The following is a 16,017-nucleotide window of genomic DNA, read 5'->3' as shown; positions in this document are numbered from 1 at the left end:
CTTTGAAAATGGCAGGCATCTTAGCTGATCTGTTTGTTTCTTTTCCTTCCAGTTGTTCCCCCGTGTCAGGCCACTGTTCTGAAGTCCCCTCTGCCCATCAGCTTGTCTCAAGTAGTGTGAATGCTTGAGCAGAACATCTGGACCTTGTGCACCTGGACCATAGCTTCTGACTAACCCATGAGATCCAGACATCATCAGTCTTCATTGAGTATCAACCTGTGACTGGGGAAATTGTGTGCGGTGTGGAATGCAGAATCTGTCAATAACTATACCCTGAGTGGATTCGTGCACATCCCGTTGAGAGTTAGCCACCTCCAAAGTACTTGGCTGCCAGGGCTAAATGCATGCATCTATGGGAACCGCTGGATACTGGCTGCAACCACTTCCCATAGGTGTGTGTGTGTTGTTGCTAGCCACAGCCAAGTCATTTTGGAAGCAGCCGTTCTCTCCTGAGCAGGAGCATGTTTGTGGGAGGTAGCATAGCATGATTTGACTACTTCTGGATGAAGGGCTGACACCTACAGTCACAATCCCTGAACACTAATGGACCACTGATTGTAAACCTTTTCCCTGAACTTTTTTTTTTCATTTGAAATCATGCATGTTACCTTAAGTCAAGGTTTATATCGCTGTATTGCTTAAAGAATATTTGACCAAACAATGAAGGTGTCCATACAGGAGCATGTATGAAAGCATGCGATTGTGATAAAGGAAAAAAAATTACTGGGTAGTACAACAAGACCTAGGAATGAGAAATTGAGGAAATTTTACGTTCTTGTCAAGATGGAATGTTGACCCCATTAAGTTCGGAGACAGAGGCAAGATCTTTCATGATTTGTGTCAATAATACATCTGATCTTAGAACACTCAATTTTTTTCACTCAGACATCTATCCCGTCAAAATTTCCATCACTTCCGTAAACTGTTTGTTTTATCACCTGAAAGACAGACTTTTGTTTGGTTGGGAATTTTGGAAGGTAAGAAGTGGACAAATTACATGTATACTTAAGTTCATATCATGAGTATGGATTTTATCTGTAAATAATTCTGTAATAGTGCTGTTGTACAGTTATTAAAATCCTCCTGTTTGTAGATTGTGTACAGGACAGTGCTGTGATGAAATTCAGAGAAAGCTATTTCAGGGCTGTGTTAAGACAGTAAGGTATTCTGAATACACATGGGCATGGGAAATAGGATGTTTTACCTGAGACAGTTTTGGAAACTGCTTCTTCTGTGTTTCCGAAACTGTCTCAGGTTAAAGATCTCTGTGTTTCCAAAAGAAAAGAGTGACAATATAACTTACTTTCTGCATCAAAAGTCTTCTTAAACATTGTGCAGTCTAAACTTAGCTCTTGGGTTTAATTGATACCATCTGCTGTATTCCGTGCACACTGCAGATTGTTGTTCTAAGAAGAGTTTTTTCAACTTTTGGTTTTTTTTTAAAAGTGTGCCCAAACTTTGGCAGAATTGAAGTTCTCATGCTTGGAGGAATGCCACAGTGGTGTTCACGTTTGCTTTGGTACTGGGTGTGAATGAGCCTGTGTAAGACACAGCCTGGTTGAGAAACAGTTTCTGTCCAACCTGTCGGAGGAACCTTTCACTAGCTCACAGACGTAATACTGATAGACTTCATCAGGCCAGTTTAGTACATCTCCAGAGTTCAATATTCATCAGCAGTAGCTGTTATGTACATGCTTTTTTCGTGCGGTGAACTAATGTAATTAGATTATCAGGGCCCACTTCCGTCTAATACTGCTTTTACCAAGCTTAACGCAAGTACTTTGATACTGATTATTGACATGTCAGAAAAAAGAAAAGTGATAAAGCTGCTTCAAAGCGCTCACCGTCTAGAGTGATCTGTAGTATGAGGTTTGAAAGATTCAATACCGACTAGGGTCGAGCCATCAATCCCTCTTTCAATTAACCATTGCAAGACTGCAGGACGCATGGCTTGCTCTTCAAAAAGGAGGGGAACATTTCATGTCTGTGTGTACACCTGAGCATTAAGTTGTCTTTTTGAGCATTCACCGATTCAAAGCCGTGGAATACTGTCAGGACGATGGCTTTTGTTGCGCTGAAGTTGTTGAAAGCAGCATTGTGGATTTGGGCCAAGAATCTATTTTACAGTTGTTGCAGAAATGAAATAACCGGAAGTAAAATGACAAAACATTTGTACAGTCCTGAAGTATTGCGGTAATGAAGAATTGCCATTATTTAGTGGACATTAGGTACTGTATATTACGAGTAAAAAATTTAACACTTGCGTTGTGATTGGCGACAGAAATCTAAATTATATTTTTCATGAGAAACCTTATTAATGCATTAGTTATTACTTCTCTAAGAGTGTATTCAGTTTAACTTGACCAAAGCTTTAAACATGTACTATACTTGAAAGTTGTTAAGTGCTAATAAGTACTGTAATTTCATTTGGGTTTAATTTACGGTGATTAACTTGGCTTGATAAAAGTACTTCAAGGGGCATATTAGCCAAACTGTGTACACGTTTATCATAAAGAAGTTCAGTAACGTTGCGCGTTCTTTTGGGGGTTTCAAATCTAATCTCTTTTTCACAGGAAGTGGTCATGACAAACCTTCGTCAGCACAGCAGAACTAAGACTAAAGACAAGAGGTTCTGCTTAGAACTAAATGATATAATGATAAGTACTTTTCCAATCTGCAGCTATGCCTATGCAATGTGAAATTGCCTATACATTTTTGAGGAGTGCAGAGAATACTGAATGGTGGTGTCATTTGGACCAGGAAAGGTTGTGCAAATGATTGAAGTACGTGTGTGTTGGTTCATGTGCTGGTTTGCTCGTCACTTCCTTTAACACATTTGGGCATGACTTATTCACTTTGGTACTCTATAAATTACAGCTTGAGGAGGTCCATGTTCTGTCATCCTGGTGTACTTGAATTCTGTTACGATGGAAATCCATGCTATTTTAGATAAGGCTGCTCAGCAAAATGGTCCTGGATAGGAACTGATTTACTAAGCCAAAATTAGTTGTAAATAACTGTAAACTCCGAACCCCTGTGAAATTCTGCCTCATTTACCCAATCAGAAATGATTGGACTCTTTTACAAAGTAGAGAATTGTTTTTTTTTATAATGGTTTGGGACTCAGAAATGTTGCAAGGTGAATTATCACAAACAAATTAATAATCACAATAGTTGAATTCGCCAATCTATGCAACTCCATGAAACAGCATTCCTAGGTTTTTTCCTCATTGTAAATATTACCAATGTAATTATGTAAATACATGGTAGAATCTTGGTACTCTGTGCTTGGATGTTTTTGTTCTGTACTTAGAGCATTTTGATTTAACCAAAATTTTATTTATATTTATAAATGTAGACTTTTAAGTATATCTTGAATTAGCTTCGTGTTATCTTAAATTTCACCCTTGTCATTAACTTTTGTTTATATGTGTATTTGGATAGTGGATTTATTTATCAGAAAGTTTAGGCTGTAGTGTCTTTGTTAATGTAAGAAAATCTTGGAAGTGGACATCAACATTTTTATGTCACAACATGTAGATAAGTCTTATCTCGATGTATTCCTTTGAATAAAAAGCTTGTTCTTGAAAACCTCAATAATTGACTACACTGCAGCTTGTTGGAGACTTGAAGTTTGGTGGTGTTTGTTGACTGTGACTTGTGTTGGAGGGTTTTTCATCATGCAGATTCAGTTGTGTGCAGCGGGATGATGCGGGGTACCTTTATTTAAAAAAATCCCCCCACGTGACGGATTCATGACCAATAGGAACAGCTGACATGTCTGAATTGTTATGACTGAGTCTACTTTAAAAATGATCTTTTGAAATTTTTCGTAGGGAATGTTTTATCATCCAAAAGAGTGCAGTTCCGGATGGTGTGTATAGTACCGTGCGGATCCACACCCATGTTATGGCTGGTGCTAGAAATAATGTGACCACGGCATAGAGCTGTACTAATATTAAATAAGGGTGCACCCCTGTAAGTTGGCCACAAATGTCAGCCGAGCTCATTTATAAGATACTCCAGATATTCTTTTTACTAGAAAGTCCTGAGAATCATTGAAATATGCCACTAAACCTCCTGGACTCAAGGCTTCCAATTCTGAGCAACGTGGATGCAATTGGGTCTGAAAGTGGCACTATTTGGCCGTTTTTGCAGAAGGATGCTGTCTTTAGTTTTCTCAGTTTGAGAAATTTCCTAATTCGTTTTATTGGTGGTCGATCCACCAAAAATTGAAAGGAAAGTGAAACATAACATGTTGATCATCATTTTTCTGTGCGGCCTAAACACCTCTGAGAGTTGTATTTTAAAAAGAATTTTTAAGGCTAGTGTCTATGGGAATTTATTTACTAGCGTACACCATTGACCTGGAAGAAAAAAATCAATGGGTACAGGTTGGACGTTGCCTTCTTTTACACCGTTAGTCGCAGTGTAGACGATGCCTAGCGCCTACTCGCGGCGTGTGCATGTGATGTGACGAATGAACTATGTAGTGCGCCCTCAATAAGCTAAGAATTTGTCAATCTGCACAATGGCGGACCCACGAGAGAAGGCGATCCAAGATTATCGTAAAAAATTACTCGAACACAAAGAGCTAGACGCTCGTTTGAAGGAAAGTGAGTACTTTTCATAATAGCAGATTAACTACTGAGTAAAAGAAATTGGTTCTAGTTGCTTTCTTTGGCTGAATATTTTATTATTTTGTATTGAAAATCTTGTGTGTGGCCAAAGCAAAGTTTGCTGAGTCAGAGTACAAGTTGTATACGAAAAGCAAGGTTTTTCATAGGCCTGGCACTTACATGTATTTCGTTATAAACTACATAATCGTAAATTAAAGGGTCTTACTAATAACCGTCAAGACACCGTTAACACACAATTAACGCCAACACACCGTCAACTCCTCGAACATACAAGTTTAATCGAAAGAGGCATAGAGGTGTAATTCTTGGACTGAAAGAGACTTTCCAGTAGGCCTAGTTTAGGGGTCACAAATTAATTTTCAAAATGGAGTTTTTTCACACACAAAAAAAAAGATCTCTAGCGGCGTAGTGGTTCGCTGCCATCTTGCCTGCTGCAGATGGTTTGTGCCTTGCTTGGATTATGTTGTTAGTCAGTATTTTGTAAATTTCAATCTTTTTTATTTGTGACTAGGCCTACAATCACTTCCTATTATGAAATCTGTACGTTTTGTGGATGATCCGACTGACTGTCCTATGTTTCTTTAACATATATTACCGCCCCTCTAGCGTAATGGTATGGTCCCAGCTGCCCCAGAGGCAACATGGCTGCTGATTTCGATTTCGGCAAAAGTAAAACGGCAATTTTTCAGAGTTTAACCTGTTGATGTTTAGCCAAAATATCCTTTCGAACACTTTTCAACGTGTTTTGGAAGTGTTGACGCTGTGTTGACGGTAATTAGTATGACCGTAAATTAAGCAGTGTTCAAGTGTTGTGGTCATGGAAGCTGCGGGAAGGCATTCCATATACAGATGTCACTAACTTTTGCCTGCAGAGTAAGCCATTAGCTAGGCCTATGGCTATATCAAACTTACATGTAAAAGCAGTAAAAATATGAAAAATTTAGACTAAAAGTCAACAAATATAATGCACTCAATCCCGCCATTGATCCATCAGATTGTATGAAATGCAATTTCTATTATCTGCTTCACAGTTATTGTAGGTACGTGTACATGTTATGAACATTTAGCCACCACATCAGAATTGACAGTGAAAAATAAGATTCAAAGTACCTACCGCACCACATGAAAATGCGAAATTGAGCGAGCAAACAAATTGCACTGTGTAAGAGTCGATGTATTTCATTGGTCTACATGAAGCTTGCGCAAATACAAGAACCAATCAAATCGTTGGACATACATGTACAAGCCATGGTGATCTTCGGCATACATACACACAAAAGGCATCTAAACTGAATGTGAATGAAATGCATAAATACATGCATGGTGTTTTATACAACTGCTAGCAGATTGGGAACTATTGTTTTGTCTTTTTCTAACAAATAATGAAATTTTTGTAAATAATGAGAATTTTTTTGGGGGGGAGGCGGTGTTGTCAGGACATGCGGCGGTGGATGCATATCAAATACCCATCATGGCCTGAGGATCCCATGGCCGAGTAGTTACGGGCATGACATGTCTTACATATCACAAGATCCAAGATTTTCCCCCAGGAGATGCAGGTTTCCCGCTTGAGACCAATCAAGGGCTGTTTTAAGTTTCTTCTAATCCCTGAAGTAAAAAAGGACAAATTCTGTATTAAACTGCAGGATGTGTGACTTTTGTGCTGTGATTCATGGCATTGGAGCTGGAGGTTTTTTCAAAAGTAACAGCGAATCTCCACAAGTCAAAAGCTTAATGCTTGATATTTAGAGGTACAGTGTAGTTTGGACTTTATTTCCCATGAGAAAGGGAAAATTATCTCCCTTGAATATCATGTTACTGATGCCTGTAACAGCAAATCTCCTTATGCTTAGTTGGATAGTTTGAGCTAGTCCAAACTTTTATCTACATTGTAGGTCTGAATTCATGAATATGAATTTATAAGGGCAATGGAACCAGACAAATATTTGTCATGGTGAAATTTCCAAAACAGCCACTGTGCACTTTCAGCAGATATATTGAATATTGGATATACAATGTAGGCCATATTGTATATTGACGGCAGTGTTTCTAAGTTAACCAATGTCTGATATCTACTTGTTTTTGTGTTTTCATAGTGCGAGAGCAGTGCAAGGAACTGACAAAGAATTATGACAAATCAGAGAATGACTTGAAAGCATTGCAGAGTGTTGGTCAGGTGAGGTATACACCAAACATTCATAACCAGTGTGCTGAGCTGTCCAAATTACTCAGGGCTTACAGGTGCATGTTTGGAAATATAAGAACTTCAAATTTGCCTAATTTTCTGCTTCCAGTGTAATGTCTGTTTTTTGGCAGTGAACAATTGTGTGTCATAGTTTTTCAGAACTGATGTTATTTTTCAAAGGATCTAATTAGGCTCAGTTTAGTCGACATGTGGAAGTATTGATCAGCCGATTCCGCAAATTGACACTGTGGCGCTGCTTTGTATTCGAATTTAGCTTAAATTTAAGAGTTTCTCTGAGACGTGTTGTCAGTTGACAGACTTTTGTTACCGTTCGTGTGACATAATTATTGTGATTTGAATGAGTATATAATCACTTTCATCTTTTCCCTAGATTGTTGGAGAAGTTCTCAAACAGCTGACTGAAGAAAAATGTAAGCAGTGCACTATTCAAAGAATTCTCTGAGAAAGTGTTTCATGACTTACTACTCACAGGAACCAATTAAGAGAACATCTTCATCGAACAATAGCGCGTTTCATTCTACATGTAATCTACAAAATTGTCTTGTTCAGAAAAAAAAGTTTTGTCCATTGATTCTTTTGAGAAGCGTAAACCTTGGCTAGAAATTACTTGTATTCATATTTTGGCCTTACTTTTTGGCATTGTTTTGGCCTTTCTGCTGGCATGTGTATTTTCGCTGGATCAGCCGAGTTTGCCCTTTCTCTTCCCAGTGTATGTCATTACAAATTGAAGAACTGTACAAAGTCTTTGCACAGGTTTAAGTTTCTCCACCCCCCCGTTTTAGAATGATATCCATTGATATGTCAAATACAGAGATTCCGCTTTAAATGTCTCTCAGTGAAATTCATACCTTTGAAACCAGCCTGAGGATTCTTCTTTCCTTCGCCACACAAAAGAGATGATTTGTTTCCCAATCTTTTCTCCAGTTATCGTGAAGGCCACCAATGGCCCACGTTACGTTGTGGGATGTCGGCGAGGCATAGACAAAGCCAAACTGAAACAGGGCACCAGAGTTGCCCTGGACATGACAACGCTAACAATCATGAGGTAAGGGCGCTGATATTCAGAACAGTTCGAAACGGAGCAGAGTGGCGATAATTTATCTGTAAACCATATGACTTACGTTGAGTCTTTTTGGTAATGAAATCTACAGTTTCTTGAATGTGTACTCCAAATACATACGCATGTGAAGTCTGTAGTAGTAGGAACGCAAGAATTTCATTGATAATTGTGATATAAAAGCACAGCATGCAAATTAAGGCAACTCATGGCTTTCTTTAGAACTTGTAATGGGCATGCAGTTTGTTTTTGATGACCGGGATTGTGTGTAGAATTTGCATTAATGCCTTAAATTTAAGTTCAAAAACTTTCCACCATCTCAGTCGGGCATTAAGAGATGATATGTTGGATAAGCTTTATCGCGTCTTTAATATACCGATACTTTGACCTACTTCACCAGGTATTTACCCAGAGAAGTTGATCCGATGGTGTATAACATGTCCCATGAAGACCCTGGCAATGTATCCTACTCAGCCATCGGAGGTTTGTCTGAGCAGATCAGAGAGTTGAGAGAGGTAAGAACTGGACAACTAAGGCTGTGTCCGAAACGGGCTTCCAGAGCTACGGCCAGGTCTATTGTCTAGGCGTCTCTGCGCATTTCCAATGGAGCGAAGACCTAGACTTAGCTCTAGACAAGAGATTCGGATGCAGCCTAGGAAGAAGAATACAGACTAGTCACTATGTAGCGCGCCACCAAGAGTTTGCTACAGACAAGTTTACGGTTGACACGCTGCCGCCATTGAGCACACTTCTGTACATGATTTAGGGATATGTGATTGATTGAGGCATTCTCTGTACCACACAAACCCATCTTTTGACTACATAACGCCCATTCGCAGTAAGCAATTTCGAATTTCCAACCAAGATTCAAAAACTTCAGGCTTTCCGCACACTGTGCAGCCTAGCGAAAGAGACTTTGCTGACTATTTATCCCGTAATACACTGCAAAAAGCCTCTCCGTGACAACCTCTTGATGGCGCACTGTATTGTGAATTGTCCGTATTAAAATTTTACATCGCAAATGTCTCCATTCTCTGAAAAATATCACTAAATACACATTGTTATCCTTAGAATTTAGTTGATACTTTTGTTTGAAACCTATCCTGATTTCTGTGAAAATGTCAACTATCAACCAGTAGCTCTTTCTTTGTGAATTTCATCTTTTGAGTGTTTTCACTTGGGGCCCCATTTAAAGAATTATTATTATTGGACTTTGCCTTCCTCAATCCTGTAATATCAGTGAAATTCTTCTGGTGGATTTTGAAGGAGGTGTTAGGGTCAGGGTTATTTAGAGCTTTTAGTGCATTGTTTGCATAAAGCAATTGAGCACATTGTGTGCGGCAGTTAATGTGTTAACCCTAACTCCCCAGAGTGATTTACTAGGAACCATACCCATTCCCACAAATTCCAACACCATATGGTAAACAGTGCACAAAAACTGTTGGATTCTGTTTATTTTGGGTATGCCTGAACCCATGTTAAAGCACAAGCAGTTTATGGGCACAGTACCCAGTGCCACAAATTCACACACTTTACTGGTGTTCAATTCTGTGTGGTTAGGGAAGGTTAGGGTTGATATTGACCCAGACTGTGATAGCAGGAAGAGTGTTCTGTCATAAATTCAGACAGATTTTCGAGGATTGGTTCTGCTCAGTCAGGGTTTTTCTTATCTTCAGTGCTGTATGTTCCATATAGATGATCACTCTGTGTGATTCAGGGTGAATTGACCCGTCTTGTAATGGACCAATTATTGTTGGCTCTTCAGGTCATTGAACTACCTCTCTTGAACCCAGAGCTGTTCCAACGAGTGGGCATCACCCCTCCGAAAGGCTGCCTGTTGTACGGGGCACCGGGTAAGGGACTTAGTGATTTGTATGAAAGTCTAGTGACTACACAATTTGCGTCAGCTGTCTCTGTTTGAAACTGTTGACAGAAATGCTTCCCTGAATTAAAATGTGTTGATTTCAGTGTTGGGGATCGTTAAGTTTATCTGAAAAGAGAGGAGGTTTCAGAAGATGTTTGCACTCCTGCATGTGTGCTTAGGATGGTGTTAGATTAACATTCTTCAGCTTGTCAGGTTGTGCATCGTAGCATTACATAGCAGAAGATTTGAGCTTTATAGTGAGCAGTCACCGTGGAGTCAGACATAACACTGGACTTTATAGTTCTGAAAATCTGATTTTAGCGGACCAAACCTGTTTATTATTATTGCAGACGTGGCAGATCAAAGATTTAGAAAGGTGAAGGTTTATACAGAAATTCCTTTATGTTCAAGAGTAAAATTAATGCAAGAGTGAATTGATGAGTGACTTCTCCTATTGTCCAGGTACTGGCAAGACACTTCTAGCTAGGGCAGTTGCTAGCCAACTAGATGCCAATTTCTTGAAGGTGAGGATGTAAGCAGTAGACATGGTAGAGGCCTGAAGTCATCACGTTAATGGTTGCACCACACACGTTTGTCTGTGTTGTAAGTTTTGCAACAGAAGAACTGGTACCTATGATGTTTTGAACAGGGTGCTCCGTATGCCTTCAGGAAATGGGGAGACCAAACAGTCGTCCAAATACAAGCAGGGCAGACTCTTCAGAAGGTGGAATCAACACCATCCCCTCAGGGCCACACATAACCCAAAAGAAACGGAGCACAGCTTTATAGCCTCCTCCTATCCCACCACACACAGGTTGTCTCCAGTGCTATCGTCGACAAGTACATCGGCGAGAGTGCGCGGCTGATCCGTGAGATGTTTGCCTACGCCAGGGACCACCAGCCCTGCGTCATCTTCATGGACGAGATTGATGCCATTGGAGGACGGCGATTCTCAGAAGGGACGTCGGCAGACAGGGAGATCCAGAGAACTCTCATGGAGGTAATCGGGACAACAGATTGGCCGTTAGTTTTTGGGAGAGTAATTGGGCGAGGCCCTTTGAGTTACTTCTGGATTAACTCTAACTCCTCCTGCACTTTTGCTAGGATGGAGCCCAATCCTGAAAAATCTTCCGACTGCCTCCAGATGAACATTATATACAGTGTCAGTCGTTGAAATCCTCCGGCAGTAATTGTCAGTGTATTGAGGCAGTGGAGTAATGTCATGAGGCAATACAGATGATTTCCAGTAAAATCACGCCCAGTATACATGCATGGCTGAGCATAAACAACCCAAGGCCCAGCCCAGGGCTTTCCCACAATGCCTTCTTCCATATCAACAGCTTGTTTCTCACTCTTTTTAAATCCTCCACTGATTTACAGAGGAGTTTGGAAGGTCAGGGCTGATCAAACCAAGAATTGTATTCAGCTGAACAATTTAAACAATGATCAGTTGATCGTGTAATGGATAATCGTTAAAGTGTATTAGATAGTCAGTGTTCATGCCATTGAAAGTCCGTGTAAGAATTTTTATTGTTACCAAACTTGTTTATTCAGTTGCTGAATCAAATGGACGGCTTTGACACGTTAGGCAAAGTGAAGATCATCATGGCTACCAATAGACCCGACACATTAGATCCTGCACTGCTTAGACCTGGTCGCTTAGATAGGAAGATAGGTAAGGTTGATGAGTAGATCGGTAGTTGTTAAAGTCACATCGGATCATGCTAGAGGGGTATGTTAAAGCGGCGTAGACAGCTGGTAGGCAGTGGATTGTTGTGTCCCAGTATAGTGATCTTTGTTGGCAAACGAACTGGCCTCAGTGGAGTCTGAGATCTCAGTCTCATGTAAATTACAGATTTTGCCGATATGCTGGACTGAATCACCAATACGTGACATACTCTAGCAAAATCTGATGCTTTTATTTCTCTTGCAAGTCAAAGTTGACTTCTTGGAGCAATGATGGCCTTCAGAAACAAATCAAAATAAAAATTTCAAAGGGTCAGTTGTGCTTTGAAGGGTTTTTTATGGGTTAAAGTCAGAATTTGTAATTCAGTTGTTAGATGAATCGTAAATATTTTTAATAATTTATTTTAAATTTACACCAAGTGATTTGCTTTTTCAGTCACTATGAATTGGCCATATGCTTTGGAATTTTACTGACAAACCCTTAATTTTTCTTGCAGAAATCCCTCTCCCAAATGAGCAGGCTCGACTTGATATTCTCAAGATCCATGCCGCTCCCATCACCAAACATGGAGATATTGGTAAGAGAAATGTACTAGAGTGTCATATGCCCTTCTGTGTCTTTAGTTGTCCAACGTACTGGCTCTTGATCAATTGGATGTTAATAAAGTGAATGATGTAGTGGCTTTGATTCACGCATTGAATTTTTGGGACTAGGAGATATTGATGCACCTAATGTAGTTTATGTAAATGAGAGTTTGGCTTGTGAAGGTATCTATATTAGGTGTGCAGTCATTACCTGGGTGATGCTTTTTTTTTTAATATGCTGGCGCCCAGGAAGAGATTTTCAGCCCACCTGTGATATGTTTACGAAGAACTCTTGTGTGATTTCCAACACAGTCCATCTTCAGAAATTTGACTTCAGTTCGCTTTTCTGTTACTCAGACTTTGAAGCAGTCGTCAAGTTATCTGATGGCTTCAACGGAGCAGATCTTAGAAACGTTTGCACGGAGGCAGGTATGTTGAGAGAAGGCATCGGCAAGTGATTTACTGCTCTTTGTATAACTCATTAAAAGAGCATCTGCTGAAAGCAGTGGCATGATAACCGTACACTTTGTACTTAGGCATTGCTTTAATAAGGTAGTTTCATTCTCGGTGTGGACCTTAACGTTAATTGTTGACATCCAGGCAAGCACTTCCACTGGGAAATTGGTAATACAGCAAACTCTTGATAACTAGAAGTCTGTTAACTTGAAACTCCACTTATCTCAAAGACATTCTTCATTCTCACCAAAAGAATAGGCTTTTATGTACAAAAATACCTCTGCACGCGAAATGCCACACCACAACATCCGCTTAACTCGAAGTTTTTGAAGGGCTGATCCAAAAAGACCGCTGTCAAATTACTGACAATGAGTGGAAAAAGGAACCTAGAGACTTTAATTATGAGTTATTTCTGCAAACCACACTTTGTCTTTTTGCATGAGGACACAAACATGCTTGCTGCCAGTGCCATTGTAATTGACTTGTTGGACCACAACCTAAACAAATCCCGGCTTTCAAGCAAGCCTGATTGCCATTACGGCCCAAATGCTGTCCGCATCCATGCAGTCCAATTGTTGATTCTTTATGGTTGCAATGTGACCGCACTGAACGAAGCTTTGTGCATGCCGTGGCTAAAGCCTGGCTGCCACCGCCTGCCCAATTGCAGTGCTTGCGCACCGCTCACAGCCATGCTGATTGACTTGTGTTCCCAGCGCAATGCTGGAAATGCTATTTGCGTAGCCAAACTCCGCTTGATTTTTGTTTAAAAGGAAAGGTGAACAAAAACACACAAATATTTTCTTTTAAGTTTGAACGTTTTGAAATGCAAAATGGTGCACCCTCAAATGATTTGAAAGGAATGGATGATCATGTGGCCAAACAGGAAAACCCCAGGCCCGTCTGGCCCCGGCCAAGTAAGTGAACATAGGGCTATGCGCTTCGCGCCGCGGTGGGCGCCGAAAGGAAGAATTGTCACCAAAAAACCCCACAGTTTTGGTGGTTTATGTTTCATTTATCAGTAGAATAGAATATTTTATATAAGAAAAACATGAGTTCTCAGCAAACTAATGATTTTTGGATATAAGGAAATAACCACTAATAACGTCTCCAATAGCCACCACAAGGGCAAGTAGGGTTACTTGTGCACTGTGCGTGTATGTGTGGGCAAGACTAGGGAACTTTCATTAGCTTGAAATCCAGATAACTTGAAATCCAGAGTTATCCATGAGTTATCGAGAGTTTACTGTTGTTGGACATGTGCCAATTCAGGCAAATTTCATCACCAGTGCTTTGTAACATCAAATTTTCTGTGCATTTGCAAGAAGTGTGAACTGTTCCTTAACCCTAACCTTCCCTAACCACGCAGAATTGAACACCAGTAAAGTGTGTGAATTTGTGGCACTGGGTACTGTACCCCTAAACTGCTTGTGCTTCAACATGGGTTCAGGCATACCCAAAATAAGCAGAATCCAACAGTTTTTGTGCACAGTTTACCATATGGTGTTGGAATTTGTGTGAACGGGTATAGTTCCCAGTAAATCACTCTGGGGAGATAGAGTTAAAGTGCACAGATTGGCCACATGATCATTCTTATGTGCCTAGAGCTTAGCTTGTACGGACCCAGCTTTTGTACCAACTATTCAAACAGCTATATTGTTTTAAGTGGACACTGAGGCTTCCAATCATTGCACCTCAGAAAGGCAACATAATACCCTGTCCGTGTCACTCATTTTCAGATTCACTGACGTGCGTGTTGAAGTTGGTACTTGTTTTTTTGTTGTTGCAATAGGTATGTTTGCAATCCGTGCGGAGCGTGAGTACGTTCTAGATGAGGACTTCATGAAGGCTGTACGGAAGGTTTCCGAGAGCAAGAAGTTGGAGACAAAGCTGGACTACAAACCTGTCTGAGTCAGAACTCCTGCCCCCTCCACCCAGAAAATAGAGGACTGAAGACTCATCTTGTCACCGCAATGAGAAGGCATGGCTGAGGGTAGCACTTTGCTTGTGCTCGTAGTGCAAGCATTGTTCAGTTTGTTCAGTTGTAGGCATTTGTGGACCCACTGGCAATTTAATTCAAGGAACATTGGGTGTACCCATGACATAATGTGGTCTCAAGTCCGTTATGCCTTCTCATTGCCGTCATGTGATTAGGGCCTGTTTACACAGACAACCGTTAACAAACGTCAGTGCTTTCCATGTATATCAGTGACGGTGTTTTCCTATGGGCCTGTTTGCTGAGAGTAGACAAAATGGGTGATATTTCAAGAGATACTGCCCTGTGACAGTGCACTCTGGCCATTCAGTGGTCTTGCTGGGTATGACATCACAGACTGACTGATGTGGTTGGGCACTGCCATGCCGCACCCTAAGCTTTTCCCATAGGTCACTATTGTTTTTTTGTTGAAGTTATTAGCGTGATTGGAAACTGAGCAGGTTTCCGCCCTTATTTGTACATGTATTTGCAATCCATGTATGCTGTGCAGCACAGCACTTTTCGGTCAGCTCTGTCCGTTATCACTTGTCTGTGTAAGTGGGCCCTTAGTCCGTAAGGGTAACTGATGAATCATTGAACATGTATTATGGTACTGCAAGATGTTAGTTTGCTTGGGGGGAAAAAATATCTACCCTGTCTGGTTTGGGAGCTCCATCCACACGAGCTTTATATCCTATTCAATTTTTAACTAAAACACAATACACGCAAATAGACCACAGATCGTCTATTCCTTCGGTAAGGGGCTCGGCAAGGGGTTATGAACGTTTTGTGGACTGTGTAAAGGAGATAACAGTCAATACATAAGCAAACCTCCAAAGATAGGAAATGAGGGTTTCTCTGGTAGATTTGAGAGATTTCAGTAACACACTGGCCTTCACAATTCTTATACCGTTTGTTAAGACTGTCTTGTAATGACACCTGTATGGACAAAGGGCGCACGCTGAATAAAAGTGGGGTAGGAAATAAAATTTATCAGACTGGTCAAGTTGAAATATCATTTCCCAGACAGTTTTGAGCAGGTCTGTTCCAGTCTAGGGGATGCTCGTTTGTAACTTATGAATTTCTGAGTCTCCAACTTGGAGCTGTCAATGTTTCTGTCCTGAACGTCCCATTCTGAGGTAACCTTAGTCAGAACAATGACACATTTCTTTGAAAACAAACCTCAACACAAAGACAATTTGTTGGAGATTTATTCTGAAAATCTTCCTAATTTATTTTTTGTTACCTTGTACGTACAAGCTCAGCGATGTTAAAGGATGTCATCAAGACAAATTGAACCCCAGGAAAAAACTTCAAAGTATCCTTAGACTTATTGGGACGAAGGTAGCCCAAGGGTGCCCAGGGGATGTTTACCTACCTGTAGTTGGTTTGTGAAGCTATGTGTTTGCTGAACTTCTTGTACGTTGTAAACGAATTTGGTAAGAACAGAAAGAAATAGTCCTTTTTATGTCAACTCGTGTCGACTGGTAATTACTCTCTGACCTTCAAACAGGACACACAGAATAAATGAATTCAGTGGTCACTTGAAAG

The 16,017-nt window shown here is 40.4% G+C and overlaps 2 protein-coding genes across 5 annotated transcripts in view; both read left to right on the top strand.

The window, feature by feature from the left end:
* The window catches only part of LOC110975249 (apoptosis-stimulating of p53 protein 1-like), a 55,797-nt gene extending 52,197 nt beyond the window's left edge, over positions 1 to 3,600 (top strand). For 3 of the 4 annotated variants that reach the window (XM_022227566.2, XM_022227571.2, XM_022227568.2), the window contains one exon: positions 53 to 3,600. In XM_022227566.2, the coding sequence (XP_022083258.2) occupies positions 53 to 82 (30 nt within the window). In that variant the 3' untranslated portion in view covers positions 83 to 3,600. The remainder of the gene's footprint in view (positions 1 to 52) is intronic. The other variant, XR_015424670.1, reaches the window with a different exon arrangement.
* Positions 3,601 to 4,477: 877 nt separating this feature from the next.
* Positions 4,478 to 16,016, top strand: psmc6 (proteasome 26S subunit, ATPase 6). The gene is made up of 12 exons (XM_022227356.2): positions 4,478 to 4,616; positions 6,737 to 6,816; positions 7,217 to 7,256; positions 7,771 to 7,891; positions 8,304 to 8,418; positions 9,669 to 9,756; positions 10,230 to 10,291; positions 10,582 to 10,767; positions 11,322 to 11,442; positions 11,951 to 12,031; positions 12,396 to 12,467; positions 14,284 to 16,016. Exons 1-12 carry the CDS (start codon positions 4,532 to 4,534, stop codon positions 14,400 to 14,402), a joined length of 1,170 nt encoding a protein of 389 aa, XP_022083048.1. The 5' UTR covers positions 4,478 to 4,531; the 3' UTR covers positions 14,403 to 16,016.
* The last annotated feature ends 1 nt before the right edge of the window (position 16,017 follows it).

The sequence above is a fragment of the Acanthaster planci genome, linkage group LG01, assembly GCF_054643075.1.
Source record: "Acanthaster planci isolate LZ-2023a linkage group LG01, COTS_SCS, whole genome shotgun sequence".
Lineage (NCBI taxonomy): Eukaryota > Metazoa > Echinodermata > Asteroidea > Valvatida > Acanthasteridae > Acanthaster > Acanthaster planci.
The sequence above is the reverse complement of the archived record's forward strand: the minus strand, read 5'-3'. Positions and strand labels throughout refer to the sequence as shown.